General features: G+C 30.3%; 2 protein-coding genes and 1 non-coding gene across 8 annotated transcripts; 1 reads left to right on the top strand and 2 right to left on the bottom strand.

The window, feature by feature from the left end:
• The first annotated feature begins 1,393 nt into the window (after nt 1–1,393).
• On the top strand, nt 1,394–9,967 carry LOC106789417 (serrate RNA effector molecule homolog). 3 transcript variants are annotated; one of them, XM_014753594.1, is made up of 16 exons: nt 1,394–1,543; nt 2,039–2,187; nt 2,815–3,105; nt 3,341–3,535; nt 5,086–5,152; nt 5,251–5,510; nt 5,593–5,777; nt 5,853–5,987; nt 6,080–6,360; nt 6,444–6,584; nt 6,670–6,915; nt 6,996–7,166; nt 7,314–7,576; nt 7,913–8,188; nt 8,309–8,431; nt 8,869–9,531. In XM_014753594.1, exons 2-16 carry the CDS (start codon nt 2,066–2,068, stop codon nt 8,948–8,950), a joined length of 2,838 nt encoding a protein of 945 aa, XP_014609080.1. In that variant the 5' UTR covers nt 1,394–1,543; nt 2,039–2,065; the 3' UTR covers nt 8,951–9,531. The 3 variants fall into 3 exon arrangements, with proteins under 3 accessions (XP_014609080.1, XP_014609079.1, XP_014609081.1); XM_014753593.1 differs by having other exon boundaries at nt 1,394–1,547; XM_014753595.1 differs by lacking the exon at nt 8,869–9,531 and adding an exon at nt 9,721–9,967 and having other exon boundaries at nt 1,397–1,547.
• A 463-nt stretch (nt 9,968–10,430) lies between these two features.
• LOC106789425 (low-density lipoprotein receptor-related protein 2-like) lies at nt 10,431–23,842 on the bottom strand. Of its 4 annotated transcripts, XM_014753606.1 has the most exons (10): nt 23,339–23,841; nt 20,530–20,807; nt 16,538–17,584; nt 13,640–13,883; nt 12,714–13,158; nt 12,246–12,373; nt 11,835–11,954; nt 11,408–11,425; nt 11,025–11,172; nt 10,610–10,744 (listed from the first exon to the last, which is right to left on the bottom strand). In XM_014753606.1, exons 3-10 carry the CDS (start codon nt 17,582–17,584, stop codon nt 10,648–10,650), a joined length of 2,247 nt encoding a protein of 748 aa, XP_014609092.1. In that variant the 5' UTR covers nt 20,530–20,807; nt 23,339–23,841; the 3' UTR covers nt 10,610–10,647. The 4 variants fall into 4 exon arrangements, with proteins under 4 accessions (XP_014609093.1, XP_014609092.1, XP_014609091.1 ...); XM_014753605.1 differs by lacking the exon at nt 20,530–20,807; XM_014753607.1 differs by lacking the exons at nt 11,408–11,425; nt 20,530–20,807 and having other exon boundaries at nt 10,431–10,744; nt 23,339–23,842.
• On the bottom strand, nt 20,126–20,197 carry Trnaa-ugc. The gene has a single exon. It is a non-coding gene; the product is annotated as a tRNA-Ala (tRNA).
• Nucleotides 23,843–24,060: the final 218 nt, after the last annotated feature.

Genomic DNA, 24,060 nt, shown 5'->3' with positions numbered 1-24,060 from the left:
AGAAGTGATTGACCAATTAGAAACTCCCAATAACCATATAGAAATGCATTTCACGCACGCACACAAGCTTGGTCCGTCACACGTACGTAGCTCGGCTTTCTTCATGACCACGCTAGTCAAGCTTGATATRATAATTTATTTATTAAATAAATAAAAAATTTATTCTATTTTTCTATATTTAAAGTACACGTATCTTCTTAATTCTAATGTACATTTGTTTTAACGTTCCTGTGCAGTAGTGACTTCGGTGGGGAAAATTTTCATCGAAAAGAATATCATATTGAAATTATTTAATATTCAAACTATGTGTTAATAAGTATGTAATGCTTATACTAGTATACATATGTTTAAACAATCTGAAATATAAAAAGAGTGCATTACACTCTTGAATTACAGTTAACATTTTATTTTTTAACAGATATATGAAAATGAAAATGAAATTGGTATATATATACCTGCAGGGGATATATTTAAAATTGATTTCCAAAGTAACATCTTATAGGGTAGTGAAAAGAAATAGGTTTATCGTTCATAATGTATAAACAATAAGTAAATATTTTGTAAATAATAATTTTTTTTTAATATATAAATAATTAATAAAGTGTGCAATTATAGATTTGAAATGTGCAATTAAGAGCATTTATTCTTTTTTTCTGCGATGAAGATTTTTTACTGTCGGTAATTCTGATGGTAAGTTACCATCAGATCTTTTCGGTCGGTTAGTCGTATTATCGACTGTCAGCAATTTTGATGTTAAGTTACCATCAGATCTTTTCAGTCTGTAAGTCGTATTACCGACTGTTTACAAGATAAAGGTAGACAACTACTATTACCGATATCGGCTTAGCTATGTTACTAGAATTTCAATATATTTTAAACTTGCTTATCTCCTAGTAACTTTTAATAGCAATTAGTGTACACAAAGTGAATGTGTAATTAAATTCTGTATACATTTAAAAACAAACCATTAGAAATCTAATATAGATATTTTGTTTTAATTATTGAATAAAGGAGTTTTTGAACAGGTACAAAAGAAGAATAAAGGATTGTCTTTGAACAGGTACAGAAGAAAAGACTTACTAGATTAATAATTGACCGATATTATATTGGAGCTAGAAAAACTGGAGAAAAAGAGACAAACCAAAAGTGTGCAATTGATTGAAATCAAAAAACAATAGGAAACTTTATTGTTTTGCTTAGAAATATGAGAAAAAACGTTTTCGATTTTTCAATTATTGATAATTAATTAAATAATTAATTAATAAAGTGGGATTTAATATAGGGATTTTGATTGAGCAATTAAGAGCAGTTATTAATTTTTTTCTGTTGTTGTGGTTCTGTGCCAATTTTTTTGTGCTCAAAACTTTCGTAATATAATTCAATGCATTTGAATCACGCGGTAATATTTTGAACTGTTTCCGATCGAGTCAAAAAATATCGATTGAGAAATAAAATTATTTTTAATACTCCACGCTTCCTGTAAAGGACGCTTCACAGAATTTTCCAATTCTCCATGATGAATTTTTCTTGATCGTGTCTCGAGGTAGGTGAGTGCCAATTTATTTTTGATATTGTAATACATTAGGACAAAAATTGTAAATATATTATTTTGTGTATTATACTACTGATACTGGTAAAATAATATTATTAACATTTTACATAAATTGAGTATAAATTGAAACTTAACTTTAATATTGTTGTTATTTAAAAAGAAAGGTACTTCTGTGATTTACAATTTATTAAGAAAAGAAACGTATTTTGTCTTAACTATCTAATTTTACTTTAATCCTTTACTTTTATTTGTTATAAAAAATATAAATAAGAAAAGCTAAAATATTTCTATTTCTATTAAATTTATTTTTCATTTATTCAAACACTTTGATTATTCACCCTGTTGGTTGCTACTTAACCTTTTTTAGATCTTTTTTAATTCTGAGAACTCTATCATTGTATGCAATATTTGCTTTAATTATAACTTTCAATGTAATATCCTTTCGACATTTTCATTTTATTATTTAAAACAATTTTTATATTATAGCAAGTGTTCCTAAATATTAAAATAAAAATGGGAGACTCAGATGACGAATATGACAGAAAAAGGCGTGATAAGTTCAGAGGTGAAAGAAATGAATCATATTCTCGTGAAGGACGTAGGGATGACCGAAGAAGAGATGATTGGGTTGATAGGTATATAAAAATATCTTCTTATTAAAATATAGAATGCTTAAAATTTTAACCATTTGTGTCAGAAGCAACACGATAGCATTATTATTATATTCTCATTGTAAAATTCGACATTATTGAAATGCAATATGCAGTTGATACGTACTCACACTGCTTGCCATTTGTCTATACAATTCTTCTAAATTACCCCTGGAACTCAAATGGTTAATAAATATAAGCTTATATAATATACATGTGTAAATGAAAAACTAGAGAAAATCCTTATTTTTTGTTCTTTGTATAACGTAACATAGACATTGCATTAATCATTTTCAGGAAAAATAATTTCAAGTTGAAGGTAATAAATAGATAGAATTTGAGCTTTACGATATCAAACAATTCAATCAATATAATTACTCCTTTGTATTTTATAATTACCGATGCAGAAGTCCTTTATTCCTTATTTGCATATCCCTGTTCCTAATGTTGCTACCTTTCGTTGTTTTAATTTAAGGTGAGAACTTAAATCAAATGATATCATACATGTAATATTGCATTATTAGTTCCTTCGACAATATCGAATGCAATTTTGTGTTAAACATATTGAGAAATTTGAATTAAAGTAAATCTAAAATGTGTTGATTATTATAGGGAATGGTCCAGTCGTCCTAGACAAAGACCTGATTACCGTGAATATCGTGGTGGTGGTGGTGGTGGTAGTGGAGGTGGTGGACGTGATCGATATAGTCCACCACGATCTCAAGATATGGCACCACCTATTAAAAGAATGCGAGCTGATTGGGATGATAGACCGAGATATGCTCACGATTATTATGGAGGTGGTGGGAGTGCTAGTGGCGGTGGAAATGCTTGGGGTCCAGATCATTACCCACCTCCTCACCATGGTAACCATCACTATGGGAACCATAGTAACAGTAGCAGGTTTGTTTATTTTTCTCCATTTGTTACATAAACATATTTATATTACATAGAATATAGCAATTAATGTGAAACTTAAAATTAAATTGCATTAAATTTAAATAAGATATATAATAATAATAATGCGAAAACGAAGTCGTTTAACTCCTAGACTTTTAGCTAAATTAAGGTAAAATGTTAAGGATATACAGGATAAGTGAAAATGAATGAATTTTCAATGAAAATTGTTCTTTTGTAGCCGTGAGGTGGCTGGAAATTTCAGCAACTCGAATGTTGAAACTCAACCACCGATGATGTCATTCAAAGCATTTCTTGGAACACAAGAAGACACTATTACAGACGAAGAGGCTATTAAACGCTATAATGAGTACAAACTGGAATTCCGAAGGCAGCAGCTCAATGAATTCTTTGTAGCGCACAAGGATGAAGAATGGTATGTTGATATTATTATTCTACAATATGTTATATTACTCGTTATTACAAAAAGAAAAATATCATTTGTGAAGATTATTAGTTATTTCTTAGTTATAGTAAAATTTAATTATCATAGTGTAAAGGTCTGTATTAAAATGTGATGTATTCGTGAAACGCGTGATAGAAATAATTCTCAAATTCAGCCAAAGTGGCTGTAACATATTACAAAATAGAATATATCATTATAAAAAGAAAATAATATATACAGGAATTGTAGGATTTTATTTGACTATTTCAAATTTTTTATTTACTAGAAAAATACTAATTAGAAATTGTTTGAAGAATTTGAAATGATATTATACAAGGTGTCTGCGGTTGTTCCAGCCAAACTGTGTCAGTGTATTATATGCGTGTAAATAAGAAAAAAATCATACAATATGTTGACACAGTTTAACTAGAAAAATTTCAGATATCTTGTATATATATATAAAGAAATAATAAAATTGATACTTAAAATGTGTGGGCAGAAAAGGTATATCTCTTTGTAAAGGAGTTAGTTTAGAATGATAATGTATAATTTGCAGATGTAACGTGATAGATAATTTTCAAACAATATTACCAACTTTGTCTATCCCTACAGCATACACAGCCGCCATCCGCCTTATACCTTGGGCACAGGTCATCTCGCCCGTTTATTTTATTCGTACGAACATTTTTATCCATTTCGCGTATCGCGCATCGAAGAAGAATCTCGAGGTGTTGTTGTTATATTAGGTAGTTGGATAAATAACATTTGATGTGAGCTGGGCGCGCAAAGCCCTAAAACATTGCTCACGTAGGCCGCGTTCTAAACCCGCTTTATTCATTTTTACAATTATTCAATCTATGCTCTGTCATATGAAAATAGCCACTGTGTCAACGAGAATACTGAATGCAAGTAAAAATATGACACTACAGGTGAGGCTTTATTCTGTAACTGAAACCAAAAAAAAAAAAACAAAACAAAAAAAAATGATATGCAGTCATGTTGTATTTATAACTCATTCCAAATCACATACATTTTAGTTTATTCAAATGGTAATTATTATTTTAGACCAAGACTGGAAACGAATAGAAAATGGTTTGAAGTGTTTTTATATTTAAAAATAATCGACTTTTTTCATATGCTTGATCTCTTTCAAGTTATTTGTACTCTTATCAATTTTTCAATTAGAAACAGTAATATATGTAATGATGTATAAATGCTATTTTCTTTTGGGCTACATCCTAACGTAAATTTACATATTTTATTTTAAAATTAATTCTTATTATTAAATAATAATTATTTGTCAACATGATAGTAATATATAATCAAATTATTAACGCTATCGTGTGTGTCTGTTAGAAGATATTCACTGAATCTAAGTTGTTACTGTAGACGACTTGTTAAAAACATATCTACATCTTAATACTAAATGCCTTTCAACTTCAACAATTATATTAAACAATAAAAATCTATATAAATAAATAATGATATATTCAGTATAAGATAATATATTAAAATGATAATTTCATTTGTTTATTCGATAGGTTCAAAATAAAATATCACCCGGAAGAATCGTTGAAGAGAAAAGAAGAGCAACTTGCAGCTCTTAAGGTATTAAATACAAATAAAAGTCTCACACGTTTTGTTATAGTATAAGTTAATTATTTCGATTTTATACAAAATTTTCTTTTTTCAATGATTTATTTTAGAAACGCGTTGAAGTATTTATAGATATGCTTCAAACAGAAGAAGTAGATAATGTTTCTGTAGATGCTGAACAAGCAGACGCATTGTTACGTCTTTTAGATGCAGTTGTAATTAAATTGGAAGGTGGTACGGAAGAGGACTTACAAATTTTAGATGTAAAACCATCAAACATTATGATTCCTAAGGATACTGGAATTAAGGAGAAAATTGAAACTAAAATTAAATCTGCAACAGAACAACAACAGCAACAATCTGAAAAGAAGTATGAATTACTCTTAAAATTTGATTTATAAAATTATATTAAATTATATGTTTCTTTACATTATAACTTTATTTTCTTTTAGTGAAAGTATTAAAAACGAAGAATCGGTAACAGAGGAAAAATCAAATAAAAATGGAGAGAATGCTGACATGACGGAAATGAAGGATGCTGAAGAAAATGAAAATGCTGTAAGCGAGCCGGAGAAGATGGACGAAGTTTCAGAAGAAACGAAAATTAAGGAAGAAAATTCTAAGTCTGAAGAAACGAGTATGTCACCGTTATTAATATAATTTATTTTACATTTTTTGTTTTCATACTAGTCATTAATTTAATTAATTACAGATGATAAATTAGAAGAAACTAATACAAGAAAAAGAAAACGAACCAATAGCAACAGTAGTAGCAGCAGCAGTACTACCAGTAGCTCATCGGAAAGTGGGAGCAATAAGATGAATACTCTTAAAGCTGATACAACATGTAAATATTATTATATTACTTATCAATATTTATATATAATTAAATTTAATATTAATATTATATATTATTATTTATAAATTACTATAATTCAGCCACAAATGAAAAGATAGAAGAAACTAATGACAATGATAATGATAATGACAATGAAAATGAAAATGACAATAATGAAGACATAGCAATAAAAGAAGAAAAGGAAGAAGCAAAACTAGACCAAGTAGACTCAACAGAAGTTAAAAAGCCTACAATTGAACCGGAAACTGTTATTGATCTAGCAAGTGAAGATAAAGAAAAGGAACCAAGAGCGCTTCATAAAACAAGTAGCATATTTCTTAGAAATTTAGCACCAACTATTACAAAAGCCGAAGTCGAAGCGGTAAAATATACATAAATATTATTTTTTCTTTTAATTATAAATCACTTCGATCGAATTACAACTGTAATTTAATATTTTCTTAGATGTGTAAACGTTTCCCTGGTTTTTTACGAGTTGCAATAGCTGATCCGCAACCGGAAAGAAGATGGTTCCGACGTGGTTGGGTTTCGTTTGAAAGACAAGTTAATATCAAAGAAATTTGTTGGAGTTTGAATAATATACGAGTTAGTATAAAACACTATTTCTTCTTATTCCATTATTACATCAATGAAATACATAAATTTATTATTATTATTTATTTTTCAATAGTTGAGAGATTGTGAATTAGGTGCAATAGTGAACAGAGATTTATCGCGTCGTATTCGGACAGTTAATGGATTAACATCTCATAAACAAATAGTCAGACACGATATTAAACTCAGCGCTAAAATCGTGCATAATTTAGATAATCGTGTTGGATTGTGGAAAGACGAGAAGAAAGAAGAAAATTCTAACAAACAAAACGATGACAATAAAGAAAATACGACAACGTCTCAAAGTGAAGTTGAACAGGCTGTAAGTTATCAAAGTGATTCCATTTTCTTTATCCTCTAACCATAAAACTAAATAAAATTCAATTTATTATGTTTTTTTAGGCTTTTGGATTGTCCTCGAAAAATCCAGTATTGAAAAATATAACAGATTATTTGATAGAGGAAGCATCAGCAGAAGAAGAAGAATTGTTAGGCATGTCGGGTGACCAAGAAGAAGGTCAATTAGGAGGAGACGGAGATGGTCCAATAGAAAGAGATCCATCCTTGATTAAAGTAATTTTTAAACTATTTCAAAATGAATTATTACAAATCATATTAAATTCAGGATAACACAGGACATAATCCTAAAAAAGAAAAAGAAAAAGAAGAAGATATTAAATTCGATTGGATGAATTTATTAATTAATTTCTTTATTCTTAGGTACTGGACAGATTAATATTGTATTTACGCGTAGTACATTCGGTTGATTACTACAATCATTGTGAATATCCGAATGAAGATGAAATGCCTAATAGGTGTGGAATAATGCACGTTAGGGGTTCTCCACCTACTGCTAAAATTACTAGTACTGAATTACAAGAATATTGCCGTAACTTTGAAACTAAAATGTCTGCTTTTCTACAACCTGCTGCTTCCCTGTCAACAGAAGAATTTGACAAGCTCGGTGCTAAAAATGCTGATGCGTATCCTTTTTATTATTTCGCTAGTAACGAAGGGGTTAATAAGAAACGGCCCAATAAAATATTATATAATTTATTTAGTATTTTCTCTCGTCCAAAATTATAATTTTTAATGATAAAGTTTCATAGGGAACTTGCTGCTGAAGTTTAATGATTAAGATGCTGAAGAAGTCCCAATAAAGGGACGAAACGTCCAACTCAATTAAATTAAGTTCTACTTCTTTTCATGTCCAAGTTCTCTATGAAACTTTATCATTAAAATATTATATAATATTTTATAAATATATAAATTTATCTCTCTCTCTCTATCAATACTTTTCTTAACTAAATAATATACAGTGAGGTAGAAAAATTTGTGCAAGCAAACACGCAGGAATTGGCAAAAGACAAATGGTTGTGTCCTTTAAGTGGGAAGAAATTTAAAGGACCTGATTTTATTCGCAAACATATATTCAACAAGCACGCGGAGAAAGTTAACGAAGTTATGACTGAAGCTGAATATTTTAATAATTATTTGAAAGATCCTAAACGACCACAGCTTCCAGAACATCCTGGTAATAAAGCACCACCTAGGGAAGGACCACGTGAAGGGTTTAACCCTTACGGTTGTAGCACGTAAGTATCATTATAATTACGCTTTTATTCTGATAACTATAATTTAAGAAAATAATAAAACAATACATTTATTACTCAACGTGAATCTACAAACAAAATTGTTTAATTATTCATCTTCAGATTTGGAAGTTACGGTGCCGGTTATGGAGGAGGAAGAGGAGGTTACGGATCCAATTATGGTGGTGGATTTGGTGGAGGATTTGGTATGCCTCGTCCCGGTCGTGGTGGTTTTAACAGAGGACGGTAAGATAATTAATTTCATCTTATATCATTTCAAATCATTTTTTTTTCTATCATTCCCTGCTAACTGCACTTTTCTTCTCTTGCTTTCAATATCTTCGCATGCCTGCGTTTTGTTTCAGTTTTACATATCTAATTTAAAACATATTTACACATATCTTCTTCTCAAATCTAATATGTTGTTGTTAACATTATACTACAAACGTAGAAAATATTCGATAAAGAAATACATGAACCATTTAAATATATTTTATACAATATATATATATATATATATGTATATATATATATATATATTTATTGTATAAAATATATATTCTATTATTTATATTATATATATATATAAAATATACAATATAATATATTCAGGGTAAAATAATTAGATTATAGTCATCGTAGATAGATTTTTTTTTTGAACAAAGTCAAAACAATGTTTACAGGGACGAAGAAGCCATATCGACGTCAAGAACTATTATTAATTATAGTGACTTGGAACAGAGGAATGTGGACATTTTCTCTTGAATTTTTATTCGATTATTTTTATTTGAATTAGCGAAAAAGAAAGTTTAAAAGTAAAATAGAATCGAATATATTTGGTCCCCGCCGAGCTAACAGATATATTTTTATTTTAGATTATATGGGGTAATACTATATATATATATATTATATTTAAAAAAAGAAACAAAGAAACACAAATATGTTCACTGCTATCTGCTATCTATCTGTACATGTGTTACTAAATCTGCACATATATTTTTTTTATATATAATTGTGTGGGCCGATAATTGTGGAAAAAAATTCTAAAAATTTATTTCATAATATCCAAATAAATCATAAAATTCGTATTTTCAATCTTTTGACTTAGTCCACTGTCATAATTATCGACACATATTTATATTTACTCTAACTTAAAAACAATCAAACAAGATACATGCATCGAGATCCAAACGTATGCAAAAAACAAGAAAAAATAAATGAACTATGTGCATACATATATTAAGATGATTTCTTTTTGTATAATGATAAAAATAAATTAGTACAAGGATCGATCGGTGCTGTAACTTATAAATTGTGTGAATAACTAAATAAAACCTTTTTGTTTACTAATTATTTGTGACTTTTTTTTTATTTTAAAACCCACTTCCGTGTGTTTCTCGTGATCTAAAAATACGATACAATATGTATATGCGTATACTAATTATCCAAAAAATTTCCTATATCACACGGTATACAAAATTTTTATTGATGCATAAATTTGTGATGAAGTAAACTAATAATACTTACTATTACAGTGGCGGTGGAGGAGATTTCCGACCTGTTATACATTATCGAGACCTTGACGCACCACGTGAACCAGACGAATTTTTATAAAATTCTTTCAAACATTTTCTCAACAATGGAACATCCAAAAACAACAATACGTGCATATTCTCTCAATATCTCTATATATATATAGATATATGTATGTATATATATATATACATAGATATAAATATATAATAACAATATTATCTATCAAGCATAATAATTTAACAAAAGAAAAAAAGAAAAAAAAAAAAAGAAAAAAAAAGAATAAAATAAAAAAGAAAAAAAATAATGACAAAAAAACTTATATTTAAATATCGGATATAATTATTTTGTCAAATGTTTCGCATTTGAAAAAATAAAGAAAAGACGGAAAAAGAAGTCATATGCTTAAAATATTAATAATCTTACATATATGAGAAAAACCTTTCATCAATGTATATTCCTTAGTTATAGTAATATTAATAATGATATAGTATTAAAAATATAAAAGAAAATTATAATTATTATTATTATTCTGTATATGTATCCTTAAAAAATCATTAAAAAAAAAGAATTGGGTACATGAAGTCGTTATTCTGGTTTTTTTTTTGCTGATAAATACAAATAACAAATATGCTCGATTGTGTTTATGTAATAAAGACAAATATCATTTAAGTAATATCTTCTGTAAAAAAAAAAAGAATAAAAACTGAAAAATGAATTTACAAATAAATTTATTGTAAAGTACATAATAGTACTCGTTTATTTTAGAATAATATTCATTATCTGTTCATAATTGCTATATTATTTTTATACAAGACGTTTTTTATATGTACATTACATACATATCCATTATTTTAATATCAAATACTGTTACGTATAGTCACATCAGTTTCTTTCTCATTGCAAATACTTTTATTTGTTTATAAATATTAGATAATATGATCTTTACAGTGCCTTTCGTCACTATTGTCACCGCAATCGTCCATTCCATTGCATTTTGCTCCCTTTGCAATGCATCTACTATTTCTGAAAAAAAAAAAAAAAAAAACAAATATATAAACTTTTGTTTAAAAACTGTACAAGATGATTTGTTAACAAATACAACTTGTCCCTCAATTTTATATACCGAAAATTTATTATAAATTAAATAAAAATTAAAGCTGGGGGGGGGGAGCGGTTGTTTCAATTCATTTCCATTCAGTCAACTTCTATTTGAATTGTTTTCAATTTTGATGGTATAATTTTCTGTATAAATTAAGAGACTGACGGTATTGTTTAACGAATAAAAATTTGAAGGATAATTTACTGGCACGTGAATTCGTGCTTATTGCATCGACCCTCGCATCCATGTGGTTCGTCCGATCCATCGGTGCAATCAACCAAACCATCACAAAATCGAGCCCTTAATATACATTGCCCGTTACTGCACGTAAACTCGCTATCCAATGGGCAAGCTAAGATGAATAATATAATTGTTAATATTATTATCACTGTTTAAAAAGAAACAATTATGATAAATGAATATTCAATTACGATATTTATTTATATTTCATACTTTTTTCTAAATCATTATTAAAATATAGGATGATCATGCAGAAAAATCAATATTATATTAAGTGTTACAAAAGTGCACAACAGATTACATGCGAAAGTTTTTTTAGTGCATTCAAGATACCGATATGTACTCACACCGACCAAGATTATGACCTACGAAGAAGAAAACAAAAGATATATGGTGAAAAATATATTTATACTATTTTAAAAAAAAAAAGAAGAAGAAAAAGATAGGAATACGTAATCCAGAAATGTATTATAAGAGCAATTAGATTTAAAATAGAACTAAATTACGTATCAAAAAAGAAACTACGCAAGCTTTTTTATTCTCTTACGTGTGCATATTATGCGACAATATATACTAATTTGAAAATTCGATAAGATAGTAATATATTATTTATAAATTGTCATCGTATTTTCAAATGATATTTTTGTAAAAATCATCTACGAATATTTGTGCCGGCTATTTCTCATACGTATATAAATTAATCATAAATAATAATAATAATAATATTTTCAAAGATAATTATTTAAACGAACGAACACAAAATATGATACTTACCTAATGTGCAATTAATTTCATCGCTAGCATCCCAACAATCTATTCTACCATCGCACCTCCTTTCCAATGGAAGGCAAGAAGTATCATTGCCGCATTGAAAATGCGTCTCCGAATCGCAAACTAAAAATATATTAATAGAAAAATAAATTAATTATTATTATTATATATAAAAAACAATAATTGATAAATAAATATTGTAATATACGTTATTATAAAAATGAAATAGTAGAAATGAAAGATTGGAAACAGAAGCCTCGCAAAAACCACCAATGTAAAACTAGGCAAGCCGATAATACAAATTTGTAGATCACAAGGAAACTAGGTTAATACGATCGAACGTGGGGATTTGTTAAAAAAAAAAAAAATCAAACGAATCAATCCTTTGAATTTTATTTTATATCCTCTTCTCACCGCAATTGTACTCGTCCGAATGATCGTAACAATTCATATGACCATCGCAACGTTTTTCCATGGGAATACAAAGTGTATTCAAACAAGTCCACTCGTCGTCCAAACAGTAATGCTCTATCTCAACGCATCTATAACATAAAATAATACAAAAATATGAAAAGTTTAAAAAGAGTAAAATACGTTTGTGTGTGGTGGTCACAGATAGAAAATATTTTCAATTTTACAAATTTAATATTCGTAATTGTACACTAAACACATTGTTTTCTAAATGATTAAATCTCTCTCTCTCAGTAAAATTTAATTGATAAATTATTAAATATATTTCCTATGAAATATCAGAGAACAAATTTAAACAAAAATGCGTTTATATAAAAATGGTTTATACGAATTGTTCTTAAAATTAATGAGGACCAGGATAGAAGTAAAATCTTGAAAAAAGAAAAAAAAAAAGAATGTACGCGTGTATACCTAAAAGCATCGACGTCAAGACGATGACATCTCTGCTTGTTTATAAGACACAGACCAGCACATCCTGTTGGATCATCAGGATCCAAGCCGATTCTACAAATAGGTACTTCTTCATCGACCAAACCAACGCAGACCTCTCCACTTAAGCAGTCATCGCAATATCTCGTAGAATTAGTATTCGCATGATCAACGTTGAATGCTTCCGTTTCCGTTTTCGTGATCACCGAGGATGAAGTATCATCGGGGAACGATAAATCTACGTTTAAAAATACATCGGCCATTTGAGCGGTACTCGTAGTTGTTCTCGTAGTCGACGAGTCGATTTTATTCGACTCGTTTGAGAAAACTTGATTGAATGATTCATCAGACGTGACGTTTTGCAATGATGAATTTCCACCAGTCGATGATTTTAAATACAATTGAATAATTTGCAATTTTTGTGGTTCTGAAAATGAAATATAAAAGAAAAACCAATTAGAAAGTTGGACAATATTATTAGGGTGAACCAAAAGTTTGTGCATTTTTTTTAATTAATATTTCCAAAGTAAAGTTTCAACACAATAAACGTACGAAGTTTTGGTTCACCCTAATATTGTTTCATAAGGAATAAATATATGCTAAAATTAAATAATTAACATTTCTACGATGTTTTTTTTGTTGACTGTACTTTTAACTTGATCGTAAAAGATTAAGATAGTAAAAAGAAGGAAACAAATAAGAGAAGAGGTAGTTAAAGGAAATGGTTCTGTTGACCCAGCGGTTAAATTCATCTAGTAGAAGCAATTGGTACGCTTCGTCGAATCAAAGTGTGGATTTAACGTCTATCTTGTTGTTTTTTTTTATCCTCCCCCCCGAAATTATAAAAGATGTCAATAACTCAAAATCATTGTTTAAAGACGTGATCAACGAAATATAATCGAACTAACCGAAGACGATATAAAGTGCAGCAGCACCTACTCCAAGAAGTATCAATATAAGAACCAATAAGAAGATCAAAGATCTGTTACAACCAGATCCTTCTAATGGCCTTGCAAGATGTAAAGTCCATCCACGATGACTTTTGTGAAGTCTTGCTGGATCCGGTGGTGGTTCACCTCGGACACTTCTTCGCAAGTTAACTCGATTTTGTGAAGTAGGAGTTTGCATTCGTACTGGGAGGGAATAAGCCCTCTGAAACAAACGAAACAATGGAATAGTACAATAAATAAATAAATAAAATAAATAAATGAACGAACGAATGAATTGGATGATGATAATATATATATATATATATATAAGTACACTACTTATTTAAAAGAAAATAAATAAAAACTGCATGAAATTGTATATAAAATTCTAGAAATGTATAAACGTTGTACCCCAATAAAATACAAATCTACACATTGCACCTTGAGCTCGGCCATCGATACTGCATTCTCTCCCCTACTACAAATTCATTAACACAATATTTTAATGCGTTCGGCTTATATTTGATTCTTATTTTGAAAAAAATTGTCTTTATTGATTATAAAGATCAATGTGATATTTGCAAAAGTTGATTTTCACTTTGAACAACATCGTTTTAAACCGTAGGAAGAACGCGAGCCGATGGTTTGGAGATTGCCGTCGATGAGCCGACGCGCTTTTCAACCGCCAGACACACAGCCCACACTTCTCTGTCTGGCTATAGATAGATATTTTCCACTTCCGCTCCACTCCGTTTAGTTTAGTTTAGTTTCCCTTTCGTTTCTTTGCAAAGAAGAGTGCAAAGAAGAGAAGGAGCCAGTTCTAAAGCGGCCACATCTTCTTCGGTCAAGAATCGACCGGACGACTGTCGCGTGTTACGTTTTACAGACTGAAACCGTGCAAGCACACGGCATTGACTTTATAGGATATTACCAATACATATCTCTACATCTTATATACATTCTTATTATTTTTACTTTTAACTTCATTTCTTTACAAATTCCTTCTTTTTTATTTTTTTTTAGCCAGACTGTGTACATTTTTCTTGATTTTTCATTAAATTTTGTAGAATTTCATTCCTGCAATCGCGATGTGATTTTATTTTCCAGGTGTCCTTAATTCCCCGAGAAAATAGGTTTCAGAGTTATAGCACAATTAAATGGGCAAATAATTCATTTATCCAACGCTCGACAACTTTTCCAGAATATTTCCTATTGTGTACTCTATTAGTAAAGACTTGGCACGAGGACTACGCACGTGTGCAAAACTGATGTAACGCTATGAACCACTTTTGTGTGTTTGATGGCTAATGCACACTAAATGCAACCCTCGTAACACACGTGACGAAGAGAAGAAAGAAGCCACGAGACCCTTAAATCTCTTCGTTATTCATACTAATGCATCCTCAATAAACGTCGAACGAGAGGGAAGAAGTGGAAATAATCTTGATTAAATATAACACACATATTCTAAAAATACTACGTCAGTACTGTTCATTAATAATTCGAAAGAAGATGATTGAAAGGAATTTTATCCAAGCTTATTTTTACTCTAAACTCTAACCGTAATTTGTTATCGTTATAATAACGAGTAACAGCGATTCGATTCATAAAAGACAGTCAGTCTTTGTACGATGAATAGGAAAGAGTACAGAAGATCGCATTCAAAATATCAATTAATCCTTCGGTTCATTAATCCAGTGAGACACTGAAATAAATACGAGATTTAATTCATTGAGAAATAGAATAAATTATAATAAGTAGTGTTACTAATTTTATTGAATGATTATATTATATTCCCTTTCACTTTCTTGTAGTAATTCTATTCAATTGTAACCTGAGATGCAATATTATGCCCACCAACTGCAACCGATTCATTCTAGGAGATCAATTCGTAGGGGGGAGAAGAGAGATGTAAGAGACAATGCATATAATTCTAACCCCCGAAATAATTTTAGAGAATTAATTCTTTTCCCTATAATATACTATTTTAGCTAGATTTTGAAGGAAGGGGGAAATTTTATTTTTGAATTAATTTATCCGGGACAGCGCGAACGCAGTCCCGACTACCAAAAATTATACGCCCGAGATATCCACATTAGGGATATTCGCAAGGGTCAGCCTAACCGAAGTGCAATGGAAAAGCCTCGCCCTGGAGGAACCGCCTTCATGATCACGGTAACCTCTGCGCCAGGTAAGTATGCTTTCCTCTGTGACAAGTTCCCAGTTATACCAAACGGAATACATTTTGCTATCGAGAATAGTGCATCCACTATGCACCACACTGCGGTAAACTGTCGAACTAACTTGTATCCTACACAGAAATGGTGCATTACTTTGGACCTATTCCATATGTTCAAGAGGCTTCATTTTAATTACTATGTCATCAACTGTCTACTTTTTTTATTATTTTTATTTCTACAGTTAAATTGGCTTCATTTGAAAACTTACTCTTATCAACCTGGATCAATAATTATTCCTAAAAATACGATCATATATCTGGTGTCTCGTTTTAAATACTACGATCAAATATTTGTGATTTTATTTGATATTTTTTAAGCAAATGTTTCTAATTAATGTTAATAGCTACCGAGGTGGGAATGTATAATATTTACTGCAGGTGTTTCATACAGGGCGCTGTTGTCATGATACGGAAGTCATAACAAAATTTTTGAATGGGAAGAGAATATCAATATAAATCCAACGAGCAACTACGGTGCAATTGTTCAGCAATATTATGGTTGAAGCAATTTTTATTTGCAACATTTGTTTATAAAGACAAATAGGTTTAAAACGCGAGACACCTAATAAAAATCATATAAATGAAATAAAGATTTTAATAATATGAACTTTGAAAGAAATAAAATAAACGTGTTTTACCTGAAAAGCAATTGGTTCTTTGAGATCGGTGTAAAAAACAGGAGCTTCCTTGGCATACCAATGATCTTGGGTGTAAATCGAATTTATTCTCATACTTGGTTGACTACTCTTCGATATAATGAGTGCCTTGTCTTCGTTGGTCTCAACCACGTGGGCGAGCTTAGTCTCAACGTCGTTTCTATCGTACTGCAGGTACTCGAGTGTTCTTGATGGTAAGTGCTCCTGCTGCTGCTGCTGCTGTTCATGATGATGATGATGATGATGATGATGATGATGTTGCTGCTGCTGTAGTAGTTGTTGCTGTTGTTGAACCTTCTCGGAGATCGAAAATATCGTAATGGAAGAAGAATTTTGTCCTACAGACTCTTCAGATTCTTCTGTAGTCTTGCTCAACGAATGACAAAGCGGAAGAAACTTGTCATTCCGCTGTGAAAGAATTGTTTCCGTTTGTAGACACGAATTTGATAATTCTCTACTTATCCGATCGTTTATTATTTCTTGACTTTCAGAATTAACAAAGTTCCCTTTGTTTCTACAATGTTTGCAATCCTTTCTCCTGCGTCTTTCACTTGCTCTGATATAATCCTCTTCTTGCAGCCTCGATAACGCACAATTTGTATTCCCATTATCTGAATTATCAGAACAATTTTTATCAAACGAACGGTCTTTTCTTTCTTTGCTACTTTTCCATCTCTTTTCCCAAATGGAATAACTTGTGGAAGGATTTGACGTTGTGGATGAAAGTCCTCGACGAAACGGCAACGTTAAATTTCGTTGGAAATAAATCGACTGAGAAGAATCCGATTGGATTCCTTCAATCGTATCGTTAAGAAAATTCGAAGTTCGAAATGAACGAGCATTTTGTTCTATTCTAGAATGAGTTGATTCTTCCGAGAACCCGGAAGAAATTCTACAAAATTCTTCGCTACTTGGACCGATGTCCTCGTAAACGTGAACATCAGGATGTATTCCGGAATCAGTGTTAATGAGAGAACCATTGTTTCCATTATTGCGATATTGTTCTCCTTCGAATCCTTGATTCTCCATCTGAAATGAATAATAATCGATTAGATCACCTTTTTCTCTGATTAATCTCAACTAATTGAAATCAAATTCATTTTCGAATGAATATATTATACACAATATTTTCAATGCGGTACTCTAACAATAAGTTAAATAAGAAAAGATCGTATCAATCGATTAGATATAACTGAACGAGTTTGAAAACGTCCCGAGTTATCCGGATGATTTATTCATTAAATAATATTTTATGAAAGACACACATTCGATCAGAGTAAGAGACTGTTAGAAATTGTCTCAATATATTTCACAAGGGTAAAAGGCTTGTTGATTCCCGAGATAATTAATGATTTAGCGAGTATACGAGTTGGCCGTCGTCGGGTTTGCCAATTATTGTGTCCCCGATAAACGATTAGTTTTTCTTCTCTCTTTGCTAACTCCCATTCGAAATACCAATGTTCGCGTTCATCGAATGTGTGTGGGTATTGAAAAAGTCTGACTGTCCCACGATGATCTTTATCGTCGCTAAATGGATTAATATTGCATCAGGATGCATATCTGCAATTTTCAATCCATCCAATTAGAATGAAATTCATTAACTTCATCTTTCAAATGATATCGATTATATCCCGATCAAGGTAAAATTAATGACAATAGTAATACATTTCAGTTTGCATTATACAAAAGAGAAAAAGAAATAGTTCAAACAAGAAGAAGAAGAAGAAGAAAAATAAGTCCACGGATCGACTAAAAGCAAACGAGCCTGTTACTAATTTATAAGCGCGATTACTGCAATTATCGCGACTTGACTCTTCGATTGATCCCAACCAAGCATCTGACGTCATCGGTCCCCATAGATCATTTACAATCTTAGCCCTCAACCATGACTAAAATATCCTTCATAACGAAAACAAATTTTCTGTCAATTGTCCAAATATTTATGGACACGATGGCAGACATTTGTTATGCATATTTTTTTTACAATTACACGATACAATAAAAGATTACCAACCACCATGTTCATTAATTTCAATTAGAAATTGATATAACGAAGATTTATAAATTCAATTAATTGAATATATTCATACAAGGTATAAAAACCTAACAGCATTCTTACAAAGGTATTTTTGGATGACGCATTGCACATTGGTAATAGTATTGCGTACTCAACTAGCATTTCAATGTGGTTAACCAAGAACTTGTATGCTGCATACTATCACAAAGTATTAACTATGTTTTAGTCATTGAATAAACCCTCCGTACCTTCCTTTTTTTCTTAACATCTCCTGTTACTGCAACGGATTGCAATTAAAGATCTTCCGTTTGACTAAAGTAAGAAAAATGTTAGATGTTTTAACTAACACAGAGGGGGAGGAGAAAAAAAAGGAATTCGATTCCTCAACGGAAGATACCAAACGGAATGTGAGAAGTCTTAGCCGTAGGCGCCAATAAGTTAACTGAACCGACTAATAGCTAATTTGTCCTCATACTTCTATGGTTGCCTTCTCTCCTTACGCTTAAAATAAACTATACCTAAGTGTCTTCGTCACTCGTGTACAATGAACGCACGTGTCTTATGAATAATATAAAAAAAAAAAAATAACAAAATGATTTTATTATAAGTCAAATAAAATCCTAAATCATTATTTCAATTGAAGTTAATAAAAATGTAAAAGAAAGAAGAAATTAGTAGCCGTATAATTAGATTTAATGATTAATCTCAATCAAGAATAAACTCTGTCAATCTAAAACATTCTAAGGATAGTAATTAATTGATACGATAATCTCGTTATAAGTATATTAACGCATAGTGTCATAACAGGAACTTAATGTTAAACGAGAACTAACATAATATCTATCAGATTGATTTAATAAAGAAACCAAAAAAGAAAAAACGAGAAGTATCGTTCGAAAGAGAATAACAATAGTTTATTATTTAACAATAGGAATTCGTTTCGGTCCAACGTTTTCTATAATTGGTCAGTTGGTGATTAATTAAGGAACTATTTCGTGTATGCCAGTTTTCAATGAGAAACAGAACGATGTTATATTCGATGCATAGACTCGGCCACACGTGCGTTAAGTGTACTTTACGTACTTACTTACTTACATATATATATATAGATGAATATACATAGAACCCTTGCTTTGCAAAGGCACATTGAACACACGATAAAGTCTAGAGGCTAACCCTATCCGATCGTTCCTCCCCTTGCACATTACTTTCCAGTACGTATGAGCAAACCCGGTTGTTATTCCGCAGCACGTGTCCTACCATATGCCGTTGCATCATCACTCCGTAAAAAGAAAGTTTTACAGGTACTTGACATAACTAAAATGCAACCCATCGAAACGAAACAAAAAACTTTTAAATAAAAAATAAACGTCAAACAATAAGAATTCTATGCAAAGAGGAATCACTAACATTTCCCTTATACTGCACCATCGTTCTGTGTGTGAGTAATATACGTTGTAAAAATAATTAATATTATTAAGAAAAAAAAATCGAGAATAACGCATATCAATGTTATAAGAAATTTGTTTGATATTTGAAAAGAAAAAAAAAATTGGAGATGCCGGGGATCGAACCCGGGGCCTTTCACATGCAAAGCGAACGCTCTACCACTGAGCTACATCCCCTGACGATATGTTCTCTAACTATTTCAAATTTGTACCGCAGAACTTTTTCTACACTTTTTTTTAAATAATCATTACAAAATAAGATTCTAATATAAACCAAACAAAACTAACAATCTGATAACAATAAATAATTGATTCAAACGAAATAATCGATCCAATGTGAATAAATACAACGTCGACAATTTACGTTAACATATATTGTATTTATAAAACAATATATATCTGACTAAAGCAATACCTAAAATATATAGATATTATTATTTTTGATGAATATATATATACCAAAAAATGATGAACCCTAGCTAGGGTTGAGACAACAAAGGGTTACTTACGAACAAAAGAAGATAAAGCTTGAAAATTTCTTCCGATTCAACATTCGCCTTATTATAACGCTAATAAGTGCAGTATATTGCGTCGATTATCTACTAAGTATAGGGTCCACAAGCGAAGGGCTATCGCCATCAACCATTGAACGATGACTACACGTCACTGGCATGCACACAACCGTAAGTCATTCGGTCGGTTATAATAACCGAGCGTTCTTCTACGGATATCTTTCAAATAACCCTTCTCTCTTATATCTCTTTTATACTCTCTTATATGAATATACCTACAAAATAAAGTAAATAAATCATTAAATTTCGTATAACATTCTTTTACAGAATGCGGTACACCCTTTTCAAACGTACGGCAAGATAAAAAAGAAAATAAAAAGATAAAAACTGTTTGTCCTCGTGGTAGTTTCACGGTTGAAACATTGATAATGGGTATATTTTTTTTTCTTTTTTCTGCATCGTACAAAATTTTTATTATACTTTTTAAAGGATGGGCTTATATATATACACAAGTTTACATTCGAGTAATAACAGGATCATTGTAAAGTCGTTCCCGACCAGTCGAACATATTATCTTAAATAGCATCTTACTTTCTTCTCCTAACGTTCCTATACCACTACTCATAAATATACTCCCTAGTTGTTTATCTTTTATTATATTTAACTTCATTTATATATATATTTATAATCGAATAGGAAGAAAAATATGTTATAAATAATAATAGATTTTTCTATCGGAAAATATATTAAAACCAGCATTAAATACACGTTCAATGTGAACCCATCAATAGTCTCTATTCGATTAACTTATATACGATCGATAGTATTAAAATGCATTTTAAATTTAAATCAATGTCTAATACAAAATTATAATTAAACAAAAATTGAATATTCAATATAATACTCAGCATAACGTATAATCGTCGAAATGATATACTTAATATAAAACAAAATTGAGCTGATCGTATCGTTGCTTGGTCTCATAGAATTGCTGCATTCACAAAGGGTTAATTATTTCTTTTATTTAATATGTCCGACAAAAAAAGAAAAAGATATGCTAATTCTATAGAAATGTATCTCGGGATGTAGTCCATTATCAAAAAAAAAATAAAAGGGAAGAAAAAGAAGAAGAAGAAGAAGAAGAAAAAGAAAAAAGAATAAAGAATAAAGAATAAAGAATAAAGATAAAGAAAGTTTCGACAAATGTAGAAGAAAAATTCTTATGGTAATAACCAATATGTTTGACGAGAGAGTTATACCGTGCGACGTTCCAGTCGCGGTTGACGAAACACAAAAGAACTAACAAACGAGTGGGCCAGCTGACATTGTGAGAAGAGAGAGAAAAAGAAAGAAAAAATGAATAAAAGAGAGAGAGAGAGACAGAGAGAGAAAAGCCCGAGTTGCGTTCTGCTCGGACGCACTTTGAAACCGGAGGGTTACTCCCGCTTTTATTTTACACCTGGCAGCAATGTGTCTACCTTACTGTCCGCGACACCCACGCGATCCTATAAATGAAAATATGGTCATAAAAAAGAAATTCCCATTTCTTGTTTTACGAATTTAAACATATTTATGTGATAATTCGATGCTAATATGAAAACAAAACTGTACAAACCTGATACGCGCGTTGTTATTAGATTAAAATAATAAAAGTTCATTAATTGAATCAATGTTATCATGATTTGTTGATAATTATATTATACTTTTGTAATCATCTTTTATAGGATTAATGTTAAATGTTTGTTAGTGTTTTACTTTATTTTCTCTCTCTTTCTCTCTATCTCTCTTTTTTCTATTTAGAGTTAATGGTTCGATCGAGTTAAATGGTTTCTCATGATCCAATGAGTTACCTAATTTGATTAAAGTCTTGGATCAAGGATAACGCAATTTCGCTGGAACAGTGGAATATATTGTAAAAACATTTTGGAATAAATCTACCGTATTATTTTTTTGTTGTTGCATATCTAAATTAATCGTTTTTAAGTGGCTATTTTATTTGTTACCAAAGGAAGTTTACTTCATTGTCGATTACATGTTGTACTAAAAACACAATCATAAAAGACTATTATCTTACGGATGTACGCTGACGAATTAATGGAAAACAGCGATGAGGAAGAAATCTTCTAGGAATATATAAACGTATAAACATACACGTGTTCGTTGATAATAAAGTATGTAAGAAAAAAAAAAATAAGGAAAATACTAGTTTGTATAAAGAAAAAAATAAACGGAAATGAGAGAAAGGGAAAAAGATAGACAGCTTGAGCTAAAGCCGCAGAACGAGCAGAGTATTATCGATAGAATGAAATAAAACGGGTCATATGCGAGTTTGTTTCTATATACTCTATGACAACTAAAGCACTATACTCTAATATGTCGATAAATATTTTTTTCATACTATCATACACCTTGAAAAGAAAAAAAAAACTAATGTAGATTAAAAGCTCTGATCTAAATCTTCAATTTCGCTTATAAAGATTTAGTTATTAAAAAAAAACAAAAATTACGCCATTATAAATATGTATAAAAATTATTAAATTTTTTTAACATTAATTAATCATATTATTATTATTTAAATAACATAACTAAAAAGTCACGTATTTTCTTTTGTAATTTAATTAATTATATATAAAACATATATAACAGTATATTTTATAAACCTTTGCTATAACAAATCATTATTACTTAAATAATATGAGTAATAAATATTTTTAAAAAGTAAAATTAAAAATGATCAATGATCATTATTAACTATATATATATTCCCTTTAACAATACAATAGAAAAATATTTAAATTCAACCAACCTTTGTATTAATTTTTATAAAACTCTCATCTTTTTCGAAATTGATACCATCTTCTTGTTGCACCAAAGAAAATCATGACATTATTAGAATTCAATGCTTCTTCTTGGTAAGTCCGTAAAGAAATCCAATGATCGTTCACGTTAAATATCTTCATATCATTTCATTAGTATTCACACGAAATACTTTAGATTTCGTAAGCGCGCCCTTTTTTCGTACCGTGACACATGTCCTTGTTTTTTCTCTCTCTCTCTTTCTTTCTTTCTTTCTCTCACTCTTTATCTCTTTCTCACGTGCAACTCGACACACGTATTATACAACATAACTTACTTACTTACTTTAAGTTTACTCACGCACTCACGCCGCGTTACTGCAAGCTGCGCGAACGATTACGATGTCTGACGACTTCGCCGAAGTCTATCCGTCCCGTAACAGAGCACAGCAACCAATCAAATACGCTCAATCCAATGACGAAGACAGCGTGGGAGATCCAATTACTAAGCAACTGACCAATCAGCGTGTCTAGCGCACCGCGCTAATTTTAAATACATTCGCGTCCTTTTTTTTGTTTCTTTTTTTGAATACTTAATGATCTTTCCAAATATACGTTGAGAGAACGATAATGTATTGTTTTGTCAATTGTTTTAACTAATTTCTGCTCGTGTAACATTATATCTGAAATAAATAATATTGTTATTGTATTTTTAAGGATATTTAATTTATTG

The sequence above is a fragment of the Polistes canadensis genome, unplaced genomic scaffold (genome assembly GCF_001313835.1).
Source record: "Polistes canadensis isolate GaletaPanama2010 unplaced genomic scaffold, ASM131383v1 scaffold_182, whole genome shotgun sequence".
NCBI classification, from domain to species: domain Eukaryota; kingdom Metazoa; phylum Arthropoda; class Insecta; order Hymenoptera; family Vespidae; genus Polistes; species Polistes canadensis.
Note: the sequence above shows the minus strand (reverse complement) of the source record. Positions and strands in the feature narration are given on the sequence as shown.